Consider the following 17,189-nt stretch of genomic DNA (forward strand, 5'->3'; position numbering starts at 1 on the left):
TTCTTTCAGAGAAATCTGAGATTTCAGTTTAATTTTATGTTATCATGTTACTTATGATAATCCCTAATCATAAGGCATTTATCAATATTAAAAAAATCCCATAAAACATGACTAGTTCCCAAGTCTGTCCTATGCTCATGTATGTTCTGTATGCTTTTAAAACTTAATGATATTATATTCTAGCCCTGATGCTCCTTTACTTTATGTGCTTTTCTCTTATTCTACCATTGGTTGACATACTTTAAAATGAAACTTCTCATATTCAAATTGTTCTTTGATATGAATTTAAATAAAAGAAAAATAAGAGAAAATGTTGAATATCCATCTGTTCTGTCATCAAAAAAAATAATGCAATTTTGTCCACTTCGATTAATTTAAAAACACTCGTAGAAATGTCATGCTTGTGTGTACAATAGCAATAGCACTTCAACTTATATACCACTTCATAGTGCTTTACAGCACTCTTTAAGTGGTTTACAGAGTCAGCATATTGCCCCCAACAATCTGGGTCCTCGTTTTACCGACCTTGGAAGGATGAAAGGCCAAGTCAACCAATGGAAGGCTAACCACAGAGCCACCAGAGCTGAGGGGCATGTGCATAGACACACACACACACAAAAAAAAAAACAACACAATAGATAAACCTATTTGGCCAAAATCACCAGTATAATGATTTATTTTCATTTATGCAATTAAATGTATATGAAGGTTACTCAAAATGATCTTGTTGGAAAGGGATTCTATCAAATATTTTAAAATTCCTTCAATTAAGTGAATGCCATGGACCCAAATCACATTTTACAGGATGTCAAAAAATTGCCTGTCCTTCTTTAATTGTTGTTCCTTTAAAGAACAGCAATACATTTTTTTACACATTATTGCATTGCTCAAATTTATTTTTTATCTAATTTACTCTCCCAAGTTTGACACACTTACAGTCCTTCCAGGAAGGAAATGGGAAAAGAAGAATCTGGGATGAAGTACAAGTATTTTACTGTTATGGAGCACTGCTCATTTATTTTAAAAGAGACTTTTATTTACTTCCATATCCTTCTCTTGTCTATATTACCTTGATAGTCTCTACCCTGAAGACAATTCAGATTAAGGAGAGATGTCAGCCTGATATCTTATAGTAACACAAAACAGAAGAATGGAGAATAGAAGCCAACAGAAGAGGGCTTTGTTCCTTATCAAGAGAAGGAAGGAAGGAAGGAAGGAAGGAAGGAAGGAAGGAAGGAAGGAAGGAAGGAAGGAAGGAAGGAAGAAGGAAGGAAGGAATCCTTTATAGTAGTAGTAGTAGTAGTAGTAGTAGTAGTAGTAGTAGTAGTAAAGTTGGAAGGGACCTTGGAGGTCATCTAGTCCAACTCCCTGCTCAGGCAGGAAACCCTATACCATTTCGGACAAATGGCTGTCCAGTCTCTTCATAAAAACTTCCAGTGTTGGAGCATTCACTGCTTCTGGAGGCAGGTTGTTCCACTGGTTAATTGTTCTAACTGTCAGGAAGTTTCTCCTTAGTTCTAGCTTGCTTCTCTCCTTGCTTAGTTTCCACTTGTTGCTTCTTGTCCTGCCTTCAAGCGCCTTGGAAAATAGCTTGACTCCCTCTTCTTTGTGGCAGCCCCTGAGATATTGGAACACTGCTATCATGTCCCCCTCATCCTTCTCTTCATTAAACTAGACATACCCAGTTCCAGCAACCGTTCCTTATATGGTTTAGCCTCCAGTCCCCTGATCATCTTTGTTGCTCTTCTCTGTACTCTTTCTAGAGTCTCAACATCTTTTTTACATCGTGGCGACCAAAACTGGATGCAGTATTCCAAGTGTAGCCTTACCAAGGCATTGTAAAGTGGTATTAACACTTCACGTGATCTTGATTCTATCCCTCTGTTAATGCAGCCTAGCACAGTGTTGGCCTTTTTGGCAGCTGCAGCACACTTCCTTCTCCATTATAACTCATAATGACAATTTTATGACATAGCAGAAAGCCTTCTAAGGCTGCCAGTATCAGGGGGAAAAAAAATCACTAGGAATTCAACTGGTTCATTCATAACAAAGCCTTGAGTGTTATCCCTGGAGATGACAGAATTGTAGAAGCAGTAACTCAGTTAAGAAGAAGTTGACCACAGTGATTAATACTGATGCCTAATGGTTTCAGATACAAACCATTTTTGAATTTGGATCAAGTACAATAAATCAAGAACCTCACAGGGAATGGAAAGTTTTAAGGAAAATGAAAAATGTGAGAGAAAGTCTCTTTAGTGAATCCAATATGACTAAGCTTTAAAGATACCCTTTTTCTTTTCTTTCTAGTCAGCAGATACAACAGCCTTGAGCCATACAGTGTCTGGTCTTAAGCCAAATACCATGTATGAGTTCTCTGTCATGGTGACCAAAGGTCGGAGGTCAAGTACATGGAGCATGACAGCTCATGCTACAACATATGAAGCAGGTAGGTCTCTAGAAAAATTCTAATAAGGTTTTTTTCTGATTTAATGCTTAGTTTAATTACATTAAAAACCATTTCCTTATAATCCACTCATATTGCAATATTTCAGAAATAGTGTTAAAATAAATTATTTTAATTGAATCTTGTTTATAATGCAGCAGACAATTCATTTATAGCTCCAACTTATTTCGAGGTGAACTTGATACACTTTGGTCCAAGAGATACTTCCCATATTGGATGACAAAAATAAATAAAGGTCCTTTTGTTTTTTGTTGTTTTTACTACTGCTAAGTGATGGTTGATGTCTAGCAAGATTTAAAGCATGTAGAAATTCATAGCAATAATAATTACAATTTTATTAATAATTGGTAATGAAGTTGTAGTTAGCATAGTATACTAATATTTATAAGAAGAATTAAGGGTCTTTTTTCAAACTGGTAAAAACAAATTTTCTTCAGTGTTATATATTAGTCTATATTTATTTATTATTGCATTGCACAATAATCATTTTAAAAGTACATTTTTATGTATTTATTTATCATTTTTTCTTATGTAATGTTCTCAAAGGATTTAAATATATGAAGACTATCAGGCAACGTTTAATCTTACCATGTACTGTATGTGTTTCAAATCACTGTCATTTAAGTCATTTCCAAATATCATATTACATTATGCTTTCTTTACCTTTAAAAAGATTTCAAACGTGTGTAAACACGGTGATTTTGAAGAAGAAAGCATGAAATCATTTTAAAAATAATAGTGATTGGCTATTCTTCAACTGTAACCCCAAATTTATTCATATTCTTATGCCCAAACCAGTGATCATGTTGTTATCTCTAAAGCTATGTATGTTTAATGATTCTTGAATCTATCATTCATGGAACATTTAGTAGACATGATTATATTCCTCATTTCTCCTTGGTAAATTCACCTAATAAAAGGCTACTTTTTTGTCCCAAATCTGTCCCCCTAAAACCTAGAAACCTGATGTCCTCTAATCTGCAAAGGAATGCTATAAACATTAACCCCTCAATTGGATTTTTTTTTAGTTAGGAGGACTGCTTACTGTGTTACAAAATGTTCTGTAAAAGTAGTAATATTGAGTATGGGAAGACTCCCATTATGGTGGTCACATGATAGCAGGTAGTTTTTTTCCAAGGAGGTCAACAAGCTGATATCCATATCCACATATTAAAATGTATGGAACTTCAAAAGTGTGACCATGATCACCTCTTGACTTTTTTCATCCTCTGTGGACATGTCTAATTGCATCCAGAGTTTATCTAATGATGAGATTTCTCTATTTGTTAACATTAAGTGGATGTGTACTGCACAAACAGAACAAAAAGGGCTATGTGGAGGAAAATTTTAACACTACTAAAGTGTATTATTAGTTTAGGTTTAGCCCTCAGGGTGCTTTGACCTAGCAGCTTCTTTTATCGACATGCAAACTTTATCTTTCTGTTTACCAAGAGAGCCCCTTAAGACCAGGTTGTTGAAATATGAGATCCAGATGGAGGCAACATTTCCTTTGAAATATATGAATTGATCAAATTCACATCCCTGTTAATAAAATTCATATATATGTATATAAAATGTTGAAAGTTTTGTGCTACTCCTTTTTTGTAATATAATCCTCCTGTGGAAATATGAACATGAATGCATAGTTTAGAGAAAATTATTTAAAAAACTATCATTTATAAACAATACAGAAAAGTGCTCATAAAATGAATACAAGGAAAAAAGTACAAGTTCACAAAACGGGTTGGTGCTGAAATAGGATGGAATGAAATTGTGCTGGAAAACAAATGTATATGTTAGGAAGTAAACTGGTTTAAAATATGTTGGATGGTAGGGTAAAAAAATGACAATAGTTGGTAAAGTTAAAGAAAGTGGAAGGAAAGATAATGATAAAGGTGTCTTGACATAATTAAGGAGATTACTGGAATGTCTACTCTAAAGAAAAGAAGTACTGGGGTGACATGATAGCATAGATCAGGGGTCTTCAAACTTGGCCCTTTTATGACTTGTGGACTTCAACTCCCAGAATTCCTCAGCCAGGCATGCTGGCTGAGGAATTCTGGGAATTGAAGTCCACAAGTCATAAAAAGGCCAAGTTTGAAGACCCCTGGCATAGATATTTGAGAGGCTGCTACAAAGACAAAAACACTGTTTTTCAAAACACCTGAAAGCAGGATAAGAAGCAATGGATGGAAACTAATCAAGGAGAGGAGCAACTTAGAACTAAGGAGAAATTTCCTGAAAGTGAATACAATTAACCAGCGGAACAGATTGCCTTCAGAAGTTGTGGGTGCTCTGTCACTGGAGGTTTTTAAGAAGAGATTGGACGGCCATTTGTCTGAAATGGTATAGGGTGTCCTGCTTGAGCAGGGAATTAGACTAGAAGACCTCCAAGATCCCTCCCAACTCTGTTATTCTGTCCTTGGGTAATATTATTTATAGTATTTTATTATTCTTGTGAGCCTCCCAGTTGTGCCACATAAGGTGGGTGGCCATAGAAATCTAATAAATGCATAAATGAATAAATAGTTCCACATTCTCACTGGGTACAGATCACAATGGAGACATTTATCCATAAAGTCACAGGAGTTACACTGTTTGATGACATCTAACTAAAAATAATTAAGATCACTTAAGGGAAGGAGCCTGGGAATGGTCAAAGGAGATTAGAACAAAGGAACATAACTGTCTGTCATAGACAAAGGCAGAGCCATTAGGTCCACGAGTCCCCTTCAAAACTCTACATACTATGAAAGCTCTCATGTCTGCAACATTTAATTGGATGAAACAGTGCATCATAGAGCAAAACGTTTTCAACCAAAGTATCTCAAACTGGCTAACTTACAGAATACTGGACCCATTGCCTCCATGAGAATGAAATTTCAGAATGTTCTTGCTGTTTCAGCCCGACCGTGCTGCTGTTGTTCAACACCACTTTCTTGCTGCCGCAGTCATGTGATCCTCATTTACAATATTCAGTGACACCTTCCCACAAGGGAGAATCCTGGGAAGGTTGCAGGGAAAGTTAATGGGGAATCACATGATTGTGGCCAACTTTGATAACGTGGGAGTTGATTTGGAATTTCTGTTTAGGTAAAGAAGTACATATGAAACAATGACCTATAGCAGAGGTGTCAGACTGCCGGCCCGCTGGCCGGATGTGTCATGGCGAAACTACACCCACCCCATTGCCGGCAATGGAAAAAAAGTCACAATATGTTGTGACACATCATGTGACATTGCAAGTTTGACACCCCTGACCTATAGGGTTACAGTTTCGTAGTCTAAATTAAAGCATCCCCGGGAAAGGGTTGTCATGCTGCAGTTAAGAAGAGCATTTTGAATTCCACTGCAAAACAGCTCCTACTATTTTTCTGGCATTCAGTCTGAATCTGCTTTTCTGCAATCTCCATCCATTATTCTGTGTCCTGTATTCTGAGATGAGAAAGAAGTCTTGATTTGCCTTTGCCTCATACCTTTGTAAGTATTTGAAGAGTGCTATCAGTTGCTTCCCCAGCTGTCTTATTTTAAAAGCAGACATTTCCAATGCCTTCAAATCCTCTTTGGGGGATCTAATTTCTCATCCCCTGGTCATCCTCATTGCTTTATTTTGTTACTGGCTCTACCTGTCAGAATCTTTCTTAAAGGTGTTGTCCAGATCTTCAACACAATATTCAAGGTGGGATTGAGCAGTGAAGAATTACAAGGAAGTATTTTTGTGATCTGGGCACTTTAGTTTGATCAATCAACCCTAACGCTGCTGCACATACCTTTTTGCAATAAACTACTGTTCCAAAATCTTTCTCTCAAGTACCACTCACAGGTACTTTTATCCCTCAGTTATTTCTTTCTGATGTGATGAATTGTACACTTTGCTTGATTAAAATTCATTGTGTTATTGTTGGCTTATTTTTCTAAGCTGAAGAGAAAAAAGTTTGTTAGTGATTTCTAAGCTATTAGCTATCTCATTCAGTTTCATCTTCAGATCTGATTAGTATTTTCTCTAGCTCTTCATCCTAGTCATTAAAAATACAGATGTGTCCAGGGCATAAGACTGAACTCTGGGATACCACAGTCAATCCATCCTTTAAGTCCACTGAGAAATCTTTGATAAGCATTCTTTAGATATAAGTTTCAAGCCAACTTTGAGAATCTTGTATAATAATAGAGATTAAAGAAAAGGAACTAATGATAGATCACATATAGGTGTATCCCACATCCTGCTCAGCACATCTTGTCTGTAAGTAATCAAGCACAGAGATCCTTGGGTTTGTATACAAGGTAGTCCTTGAATTACAACCATTCATTTAATTACCATTCAAAGTTACAACACTGCTGAAAAAAGTGATTTACAATCAGTCCTCACATGTACGTCCATTACAATGTCCCTATAGTCATAGGATCAAAGATGGGCACTTGGCAACTGGCATATATTTACAATGGTAACAGCATCCTGGGGTCATGTGATCACCCTTTGTGATCTTCCCCAAGGACCTCCAATGAATCAATGGGGAAAGCTGGATTCAGTTAATGACTGCATGATTCGCTTAACCATCACCGTAAAATGGGTCATAAAATTGGGTGCACCTCACTGAACAAACACATTGCTTAGTGAAGAAGTACCAGTCCCAAATGTGTTCATAAATCAAGAACTACCTGTAGGCTAGAACATAAGCTTCCAAAGTTGACAACATCTTAACAGCTTCTGCACTGTCCTCAGTTAAGAATTTCTTTATTAGCAGTAACGGTAAGAATGTCTAATTTGTACAAAACTTCATGGTAGCTTGTATCATTATTGTTTTAATGTGTTCTCTTCTCTGTGTGTTTTTTCCTCCCTCTTCTGAACTTCTATTTTTTTCTAAGCCCCGACCTCTGCTCCCAAGGATTTGACAGTCATTACCCGTGAGGGCAAGCCTCGAGCTGTAATTGTCAGCTGGCAACCTCCATTAGAAGCCAATGGGAAAATTACTGGTAAGTTTATTTTGAGCTCTTTATCTTATCTTCTTCTCAGAAGGTGACACGGAAAGGCATGGAATTTAGAAGACCTGCACCACAACCCTTCCTGGGAATGACCATGTAAACTCACTAGGTGAAAAGGGAAGGAGGGGGATAACTACCCAAGAACCCCAGCCTTTTGTATTTTTAAAAGTGAGCTGTTTTGAAGAAAAGAGAAATATTTACTTCCCCATCATAGAACTATCAGCAAAACAAAGCAAAACAAAACAAAAAAATTCTTCCAGTAGGATCTGTAGTGGAATTCATCTGGAATTATTGGAATTGTCCTTCCTGAAACTAGAACAAAAAACAGGCACAAAATATTGGCTAATATTTCTCAAAGGAGTTTTTAAAATGGGAGGGGGAAAAAAAGCTGATGCTTGTAAATAGGTGTAACGGGCAAAAGATCTACTACTACTGAAGTCCCTAGATACCAGTGGCAAATTATCTTTTACCTATTTATTTATTTACAGAATTTATATGGCTGCCTATTCATATGATAGCTTTAGGGGACTTGCAGCAATCCATAAAAAAACTTAGTTAGAAACAAAAGTACACTTCCTGTCAGGCCCAGAGATTACCCAGTGAAATCCAATCGAGTTCAATCCTTAATGTCAACCATTTGACTAACATTGAGGAAGCTCGACGGCTTTGAGGTACCATAAAAGATAAACTTTATTGAATATACATCTCGGTACTGAAGAAGCAAAATCAACTCTAAGTTTCCCACACGAAAATCTGGCTAGTTAACTATAGCTTTCCATAACCCCCACCCACCAAGTGTTCATGTTGCCCAAACACATTTTTGGGGGGGTTGTTATGAGAATGGTCCATAACCTTCTCTGTCAGACACCTGCTTTTGTGACCTTGGGTCTCATGGTCCCTAGATGGCTTCTTAAAATCCCATTTCTCCCAAGCTTCCCCTCCCCTCTGTCTCTATGGCAAGTTGAGTAGTGACAAAGGTTAACAAGCATCTTAGCAATTCAATATTGACACTTTATTTGCTTGCACCTAATGGACAAAATCTTACCAGACTAAACCTATAACTGTCTACCTTAATAGATATATTCTGAGAAATTTTAGGGTGTGGCTAACCAAACTTCTTTATCTTCCCCACTTCCAGCCCAGGACAGTCTCTTAACCTGGGCCTTCCTCTGGGAAAACTCTGTGTTGCCAAACTCTCCCCCTCCTGCAGGTGCATATTCCATGACACTTCCCTCCCCCAGTTGTTAGATCAAACATCCTTGCAGTTCAATCCCCATCCTAGTCCAATACTTGGAGAAAGAGCTGATAAGGGAAATGACCAGCATGAGCCTGAGGGAGGGGTCAAATGTGTCATTAGTCTTGAGTCCCTTCATGTCCAGAAGAGATCTAAATCCAGCCTCCTTGAATTCTGTTGACTCTTATCTACCGCCAGTTTGCTTTGACTGATAGTAGTTCAGATTCCTGTAGAGTGTTGGCATGCAATAAGCCCATATTCATTGGAACTGCCTTGCCTCCTGATTTCCTGTGCTTGACAGCCAAATCTTCACAGCCCTCCAGAAGGCTAAGGGTAAAGATCCCACAAATCTCAGGTGGGAGGCTGTTCCAACTGATTGATTTTGGATTGATTAGGGGCTGTAATCTTCATAAATCTGCATATCCATTGCAACAGAAGTGCATGTAGTAGCATTGTGCAATTTAGGAAAAATAAATAATGAAAAAAGCCACCTCTTTCATATAAACTGTCAATTCTCAGCACTTTAATACAGAACATCTAGCAGTATCCTCATTAATGTAGAATATACTCACTTATAGAGCTCTTTATTTTCAGATGGTTTATAGCAGTGGTGGTGAACCTATGGCACTCAGAGCCCTATCTTTGGGCATGTACGCCATTGCCCCAGTCCTAGGCCTTCAGCTGGGTTTATAAAACCTTTTCACTTTAGGCCTCTGCCGCCATGTGCAAAAAAAATAAAAAGGTTCAATCAGTCAATTTCAACTTCTCACGGGGAAAAAAAGATCTTGCAAAGTTGGAATTGATTGATTGAACTTTTTAGTCCCACCCAGTCTGCCATTACCACTGCAGCCACGCCCACCCAGTGGGCCACACCACCCAATGGGCCACACCCACCCGGCACTCGATGATACATAAGTGGGTTTTGGGTTGCAGTTTGGGCACTCAATCTCTAAAAGGTTCGCCATCACTGGTTTATAGTTTTCCAGTGAACTTACTGATTCTCTCACATATTTCAAGTCTAAAAGTTCTCTGTGGTTCCTATTCTAAATCCCACCAATCATCCTGTCAATGAACATAGTGTGCATTTGTTTTTTTCAAAAATGGACTTTTCATACGTCTGCAATTTTATTTTATTTATGATAGGTTTCAAAAACTTATTTGACATTTCAGTGCTCACCACTTTCTTTACTACTTACCATTTAGATCTGATTCAAGTTCACTGTAGAACAAGTTTTCAACTTCTGCAAAACCATAATTAACAAGCAAAGGACTGCTACATATTTAGATCACCATATTCTTAAAAATCAACCTTTGGCAGCAGAATCTGGGGGTAAATGCTTCCAAGTCTCATTTAAATTATTTCTTATTTAGTGTTAGCAATGAGTTGAGTCATCTTTCTTTGGGAGCTACTGAGCCAGCAACACGTGGTGATCTATTCATAGTTAGATGGCCCTTCTTTCTAAGTTTGTGACAGTGTAGAAAATAGATAGAAGAAATAACAAGCTAATCATCATACATGGCAGATGACTGCCTTCATATTTGGATTCATGATATTTCATTTAGTTTGGTTACCTTTCATCCAGTTTTCTGGTAAAGACTGAGATGGATCCCAAAACCCCTTATTACATTGGTAGTTTTACAATAAAAGATTAGTCAAACTGAATGCAAAGTAAAAGGCATCTGCCCTCTAGTGAGAATGATATTTATTTATATCCCATTTTTATTATTTTGATATATAACTCAAAGTGACTAACATACCCAAAATTCCTTCCTCCTATTTTCTCAACAACTCTATGAGATAAGTTGGACTCAGAGAGAGTGACTGGCCCAATGTCACCCAGCTGGCTTTCATGCCTTAGGCAGGACTAGAACTCACAGTCTCCTCGTGATTGGCCCACAGTCACCCAGCTGGCTTTCATGCCTAATGCAAGACTAGAACTCACAGTCTCCTGGTTTGTAGCCTGGTGCCTTAACCACTAAACCAAACTGGCTCTCTAGTATATGGTTGACATCATAAGTTTAGGAAGAGTGTTCAAGGTACCTTTGACATCTTAACTCAAGGCAATTGAGCAGGAATGTGATCTGAAATGGAAATGGACATATGTCATCAGTTCAAAACAGCATAATAGGCTTTAAGTTCCTACACCTGTTCACAATATAGCTTTTTCACTCTCTGGACCAGGGGTCTTCAAACTTGGCCCTTTATGACTTGTGGACTTCAACACCCAGAATTCCTCAGTCAGCCACGCTGGCTCAGGAATTCTGGGAGTTGAAGTCCACAAGTCATAAAAGGGCCAAGTTTGAAGACCCCTGCTCTGGACTAACTACATTTTATTAAATTCAGACTTGACCTGCAGCAATCATGTAGAAACATACCATTAATATCCATTGAAGTTGACTTTAATTATGGAATCTCAGGGTCAAGACCCCTTTTGAGGAAGCAGCTCTTTAAATCACTTTCAGCCAGTAGTTTTCTCTCGACCCAACCTATTACACAAGATTACTACAGAAACGAGGCAGGACTTTTATGTATTTCACTTTAAACCTCTAGAGAAAAGAGGGTTGCAATAATAATTGCAATCAAATAATGCTTGTTGAGAAATTCTGTGGAACACAGAGATGGCATCACCTTTCACAAAAGTAGCCATTTTGGGCAATATATCTCAGCTGCTCTTGTTTTTGTTTTTAGACAGAAGGAGGTTTTGCAAGAGATTCTAGTAATTAATTCCATGGAAAAATAACGAGAACTGAGGACAGCAAATCCTTCATTTCTTTCTAGAAAAAAAATATGATACACTGTAAAATAATACAGCCCTTCAGTTGCAATTAAGGACAGCTCATAATAAGCAAGTTGTTTGGCAAATAATGTAAAACATAATATAGATAATGATAGGATGCCCATATTGACACATGGTAAAAAAATTTATTGGTGGATGTTTTAACTGTGTAATAAGAAACTAAAGCACCATCTCAAACTCCTTAATACTGACTGACAAAAGACTGGATTTAATGAATGGTTATCTTAGTGCAAAAAATATTGCTATTAAAAACTATGCCTAATTAAGATATCCATTAGGTCATGTTAATTTGCTAAGAAAAATAGAATTAAGCCTTTAAAAAGAAAGAAAAAAGGGCTAATAATGTAGTTAAATGATCCCTATAGACAATGAATAGATAGCAATCCTGTATAAGACATACTTTGCAATTTATAAAATTGTCCACATTTATAATCACCCAAATGAAACAATGCAATTATTTGTCAGTGAGAAACTTCCTTCCTTTTATTAATACAACCAGAAGAACTTTCTGGTTTTAACTTCCAGACATTTAGAAAGTTTGACCAATTCAATTTTGGTCACCATACTACAAATACGATGTTGAGACTTTGGAAAAAATTCAGAGAAGAGCAACTAAGATGATCAAAGGCCTGGAGACTAAAACATATGAAGAACGGTTGCAGGAATTGGGTTTGCTAATCTAAAGAAAAGATGAAATAGGGGTGACATGATAGCAGTATTCCAGTATTTGAGGGGTTGCAACAAATAAGAGGGGGTCAAATTATTTTCCAAAGCACCAGAGGGCAGGACAAGAAACAATGGTTAGAAACTAATCAAAGAGACAAGCAACCTGGAATTAAGGAGAAACGTCCAAACAGTGAGGACAAGTGGAACAGCTTGTGGGTGCACCATCACTGGAGATTTTTAAAAAGAGGCTAGACAGTCACTTGTCTGAAATGGTACCAGTCCTCCTGCTTGAGCAGACTAGAAGGTTAAACTAGAAAATCTCCATGGTCCCTTCCAGCTCTATTCTATTCTGAGTTTTTGTTTCAAACTTCTAGTTCATGTCTTATTATGTATTATTAAGGACTACAGTAAGGCCTTCCTGATCCATACAGCCCTGGACCTTTCCTAATTTATACCTAACTCATTCTTCTTTTACTTTGGATCTTTTAGAGGTGTTACAGTTCAAACTGTTGTTGATGAGTTTTCAGGCCATGTATACAAGAAGACCCATTTAAAGTTCGTAATAACTTTACTAGAAGTGATGCTCCTATGATTTGGGTTAATTGTGCGTCAAAGTTTTCCCACACATCAGAGTGGCCAACCTTAATGGGATATAAGAAAGACCTTGGGAAATTCTGCCTAGGAAACAGTCAGATAAGAGTCAGCATAGACCACAACTTGATTGTGGGTGAGACAAGAGTCTCAAAAGAGACCTTCCCTAGGCTGTTAAGAAGACAGGTGTGAGGACTATCTTTTCAGACTTGCAAGATCCCTTGCAAGATAGAAATCGCAACCAGGTGAGTTAATTCTACTTTATTGTAAAGTTTCTTTGATAGAATCTTGTAAGTCTGAAAGGACAGTCTTCTCCCCCCCCCACACACACACACCCCATCTCCTTTACAGCCCAGGATATAGGGATGGTATCTTCTGAGTCTTGCTCTACCCCACGGGTGTCAAATTCTCCATGTCACGTGACATGTCACGACATATTGCAACTTTTTTTGCATTGCCGGACCTGGGGTGGGTGCGGCCTCTATATGATGCAACCAGCCCATGGGCCAGCAGTTTGACATCCCTGCTCTACCTACTATCCATTTGTGAGCTATGCTGTCCCTTATTTGATCATTCCCTTGACAGCATCTCTTTGCCCAGTCTCCCAAGGTCTTTTCCCCATACCATTGCATCATCATCATCATACTATAATAATACTATAATAATACATTAATGTAAATCAAATAAAAATAAACATAATTTTTGTGCCACCTTAGCTGATTCCAACCAGACTTTCAAGAAAATCCAGGACTATTGAGAATTGTGACTTACTTATTCCTTGAGGAGGTATATAAATTACTGTTATATCATTGGTAACAGTGTCACTAAATTACACTTTGACGGAGATTAGGTGTGCTTGTGTAACAATAGTCAAAGAGAGGTCAGGCATTCTTGACACACATAACAACAACAACAACAACAACAACAACAACAACAACAATAATAATAATAATAATAATAATAATAATAAAGTTGAAAGAGATCTTGGAGGTCTTCTAGTCTAACCCTGTGCTCCGGCAGGAAATCCTATATCATTTCAGACAAATGGCTGTCCAGACTCTTCTTAAAAACTTCCAGTGTTGGAGCATTCACAGCTTCTGGAGGCACTGATTAATTGTTCTAACTGTCAGAAAATGTCTACCTAGTTCTAGGTTGCTTCTCTCTTTGGTCAGTTTCCATCCATTGCTTTTTGTCCTGCCTTCAGGTGCTTTGGAGACTAGCTTGACTCCCTCTTCTTTGTGGCAGCCCCTTAGATATTGGAAGGCTGCTATCATGTCCCCCCCCTCGTCCTTCTCTTCATTAAACTAGACATACCCAATTCCAGCAACTGTTCCTTGTATAATTTAGCCTCTAGTCCCCTGAGTATCTTGGTTGCTCTTCTCTGTACTCTTTCTAGAGTCATCGCCTCACCTTTTCTTTTTAAAGGTCTTTCTGAAGCTGGAAAAGCTATTAGTTCCAGTTACAGTTTCCAATCCTGCCAATAGTTAGTTAAGGCTATAGTAGTGCTGATATTTGATAATTATTGTCATATCATTATCACTCACCCACATTTGTTTAAGCATTCAGAGCTGCCTTAAGTATAAGTGCATGCAAATTAAACATGATATGCTATACTGCTACAAGAAGTATTGTACTAAGTCTGACAAACTTATGCATTCTATCATTCTTTGAAATGCTTTCTGACTAAGGGTACAATTTTATATATGCTTGCTAAAAGGTAAGCAGGATGTCATGCAACCCTTCCCTATTGGCTTGCCACATCCAGCTGCCCAAATCTTCTCATTTCACAGCTGACTGGAATGGTTAGAGGCTGAAAACAAGGGAGCCATATGATAAAATGTGGGAGTATTTTAGTTTCTTATGAATGGCTAAGTTCCTTGCAAGGTTTATCACAAAAAAGGAGACATGTATACTCAGGCAACTAGGCAAGAGAATTACTTAGTGGGGAATTCATGTGTGTTTTTATATACAAAGGGATGGTCCATAGGTCTTCATAAATGCTGGCATCTGTGCATTGTTCCACATGAGCAACCCATATCAAAGACAATGATTACATTTCTAATAGGATTTGGCCATCCTTCTACCTTAACCTGACGGGCAAATGAAAGGGAAAAATATTTGTGGATGTGTTGGATTTTTAGGTGCTCATAGAAGTTTTTATGCATAACACCATACCTTCTCCTGACCTACTTAATCTGTCATATTGTGTAAGACAAAGATATGGTAGTTTGAAAGCTATGGGTTGCTTTATTTGTAGATTTCAACCCATTTTTTTACAACCCACAAAGACCTAAGTTCAGGTCATCAAAAATTGACAGCCAAACATGGGATGGGATGAGAAGATAAAGGAAGGAGAAACAGAAAAGAAAAAAGAAAAGTAAAGAAGAAAAGAAGGGGAAGGGAAGGGAAGGGGGGAGGAAAGGAAAGGAAAGGGAAAGGGAAAGGAGAGGAAAGGAAAGGAACAGATGGGGAGGAGAAGGGAAGGGAAATGTGAGTTTAGGTCCCTCGTATTTCTACTAGATATAACACAATTATTTTATCTTAATGCTGACCCAGTTAATCTACAGAAAAACCTCCACTTCCTACAACCCTCAGATAGTTCTCCTAAATGTGTGATCTCTAGTTGCAAGAAGATTGCTTTTTTGTGACCAATGGATTGGAGCAGTCATACAAAAGAGCATACTGTGCTTGCTTCATACAAGGAACTTCTGGGACATTGTCTGCATAAGACAACTTTCAGTTCAATTACATCTGCATTCATCTAAGGAGCTTAGATAAAATAATAATTATTTTATTTGTTTTTGATTAAATCTCTAAAGAGTGCTTTGGAGTTCAAATGTAACACCCTAAAGCAGCCATACTATCTCAAGAAATGGTACTGCATTTGTTCTTCTGTAAGTTCCATTGCACATTTTGGACACTGAGTCCTGAGCATTCTGCAGTCTAGATAGACGATGGATGGATGGATGGATGGATGGATGGATGGATGGACTGATGGATGAATATAACCTATCTGAAATTGCATTATCCAGATCTATAAATTTAACATTAAGGTTCTAGTTCTGCAAGCAGGAGTTAACACAGCCCATCTGCAGCCAAGGAGTAACATATATAGACTTGAGGCGTTTCAGTGAATTAAAGTTGAATAATACATCTTAGGCAGTTTGGTTTAGTGGTTAAAGGTACTGGGCAAGAACCAGGGGCACCACGAGTTCTAGTCCTGTCTTAGGAATAAAAGCAGACTTTAGGCCAGTCTACTCTCTGTTCCTTAGAAAATAGGCAATGGTGAACCCCTTAAAGAAACAACTGTTGCTAAATCCATGCAGTTGCCAGAAGTTAAAACTGACTCCAAGGCACCACCTCCAACAATACCCTTTAAGATGTACTTGTAAAAGAATACTAACACGGTTGAAATTGGAAAGAAATTTTCACACTATTGAGATAGGGCTAGATATGATTCTGTACAAGTGTTGACATTTCTACTTTAATAAATGCAAAGATGTGTGTAAATAGAGAAGAATGGTATGTCCTTCTATATTTTACAGCTTACATTCTGTTCTACACCTTGGAAAAGAATTCCCCCATTGATGATTGGATCATGGAGACCATCAGTGGAGACCGACTTACGCATCAAATTATGGAGCTGAACCTGGATACAGTATATTACTTCAGAATACAAGCTCGAAATGCCAAAGGGGTGGGACCTCTCTCTGACCCTATTCTCTTCCGGACTCTGAAAGGTTTGGGCTTGTTTCTTATTTTGTTCTGACATTATTGAAAAAGTTTAGGAGACAGTAAAATATTGTTCATGTTTGCATGTTGACATTAGAAGTGCCCAAACCAGGCCTTCTAGGATCCTACTGGTAAAATTGTGAAATGGTTTAGTGTAGTTGATTATAACAAGATAAAATCAATGAATAATAGTATTATAGATACATTACATCAGTCTATATATACCACTTTTGGTATATATACACTAATATACATACATACATACATATATACATACATACATACAAATACGTGAAGAAGTATTTCATAAACTAGACTGGGCAAAAGATGGAATAAAAATCAATGGCGCCTATTTAAATCACTTAAGATTTGCAGATGATGTTCTATTCTCACAAGACCCAGAAGAGTTACAAAGAAACATACAAGAGCGGCACAAAGCAGGATAACCGTTTGGCTTAAAAATAAATCAGGTTATGTTTAATAAATTCACTAAAGAAATTTAAAATATATATCTGGAGAAGAACCAGACGTAGTAGACCACTACATATACCTTGGCCAACAGATCTCAATGGAAGATGATTCAGTAAAGGAAATTAAATGGCATGCATTCGGCAACCTAAGCATAATTTTCAAGAACAACCTCCCCCTATACCTGAACAGAAAAGTTTTCCATCACTGTATGCTATCTGTTCTAACATATGCCAGTGAAACATAGACACTAACC

General features: G+C 37.6%; 1 protein-coding gene across 1 annotated transcript in view; it reads left to right on the forward strand.

The window, feature by feature from the left end:
- Positions 1–17,189, forward strand: part of DCC (DCC netrin 1 receptor) — a 450,546-nt gene that overhangs the window by 320,864 nt on the left and 112,493 nt on the right. Inside the window, exons 14-16 of the mRNA XM_039322125.1 lie at positions 2,308–2,446; positions 7,328–7,435; positions 16,279–16,473. Of these exons, the coding sequence (XP_039178059.1) occupies positions 2,308–2,446; positions 7,328–7,435; positions 16,279–16,473 (442 nt within the window). The remainder of the gene's footprint in view (positions 1–2,307; positions 2,447–7,327; positions 7,436–16,278; positions 16,474–17,189) is intronic.

The sequence above is a fragment of the Crotalus tigris genome, unplaced genomic scaffold (genome assembly GCF_016545835.1).
Source record: "Crotalus tigris isolate CLP2741 ecotype Arizona unplaced genomic scaffold, ASM1654583v1 scf7180000023830.6690815, whole genome shotgun sequence".
Lineage (NCBI taxonomy): Eukaryota > Metazoa > Chordata > Lepidosauria > Squamata > Viperidae > Crotalus > Crotalus tigris.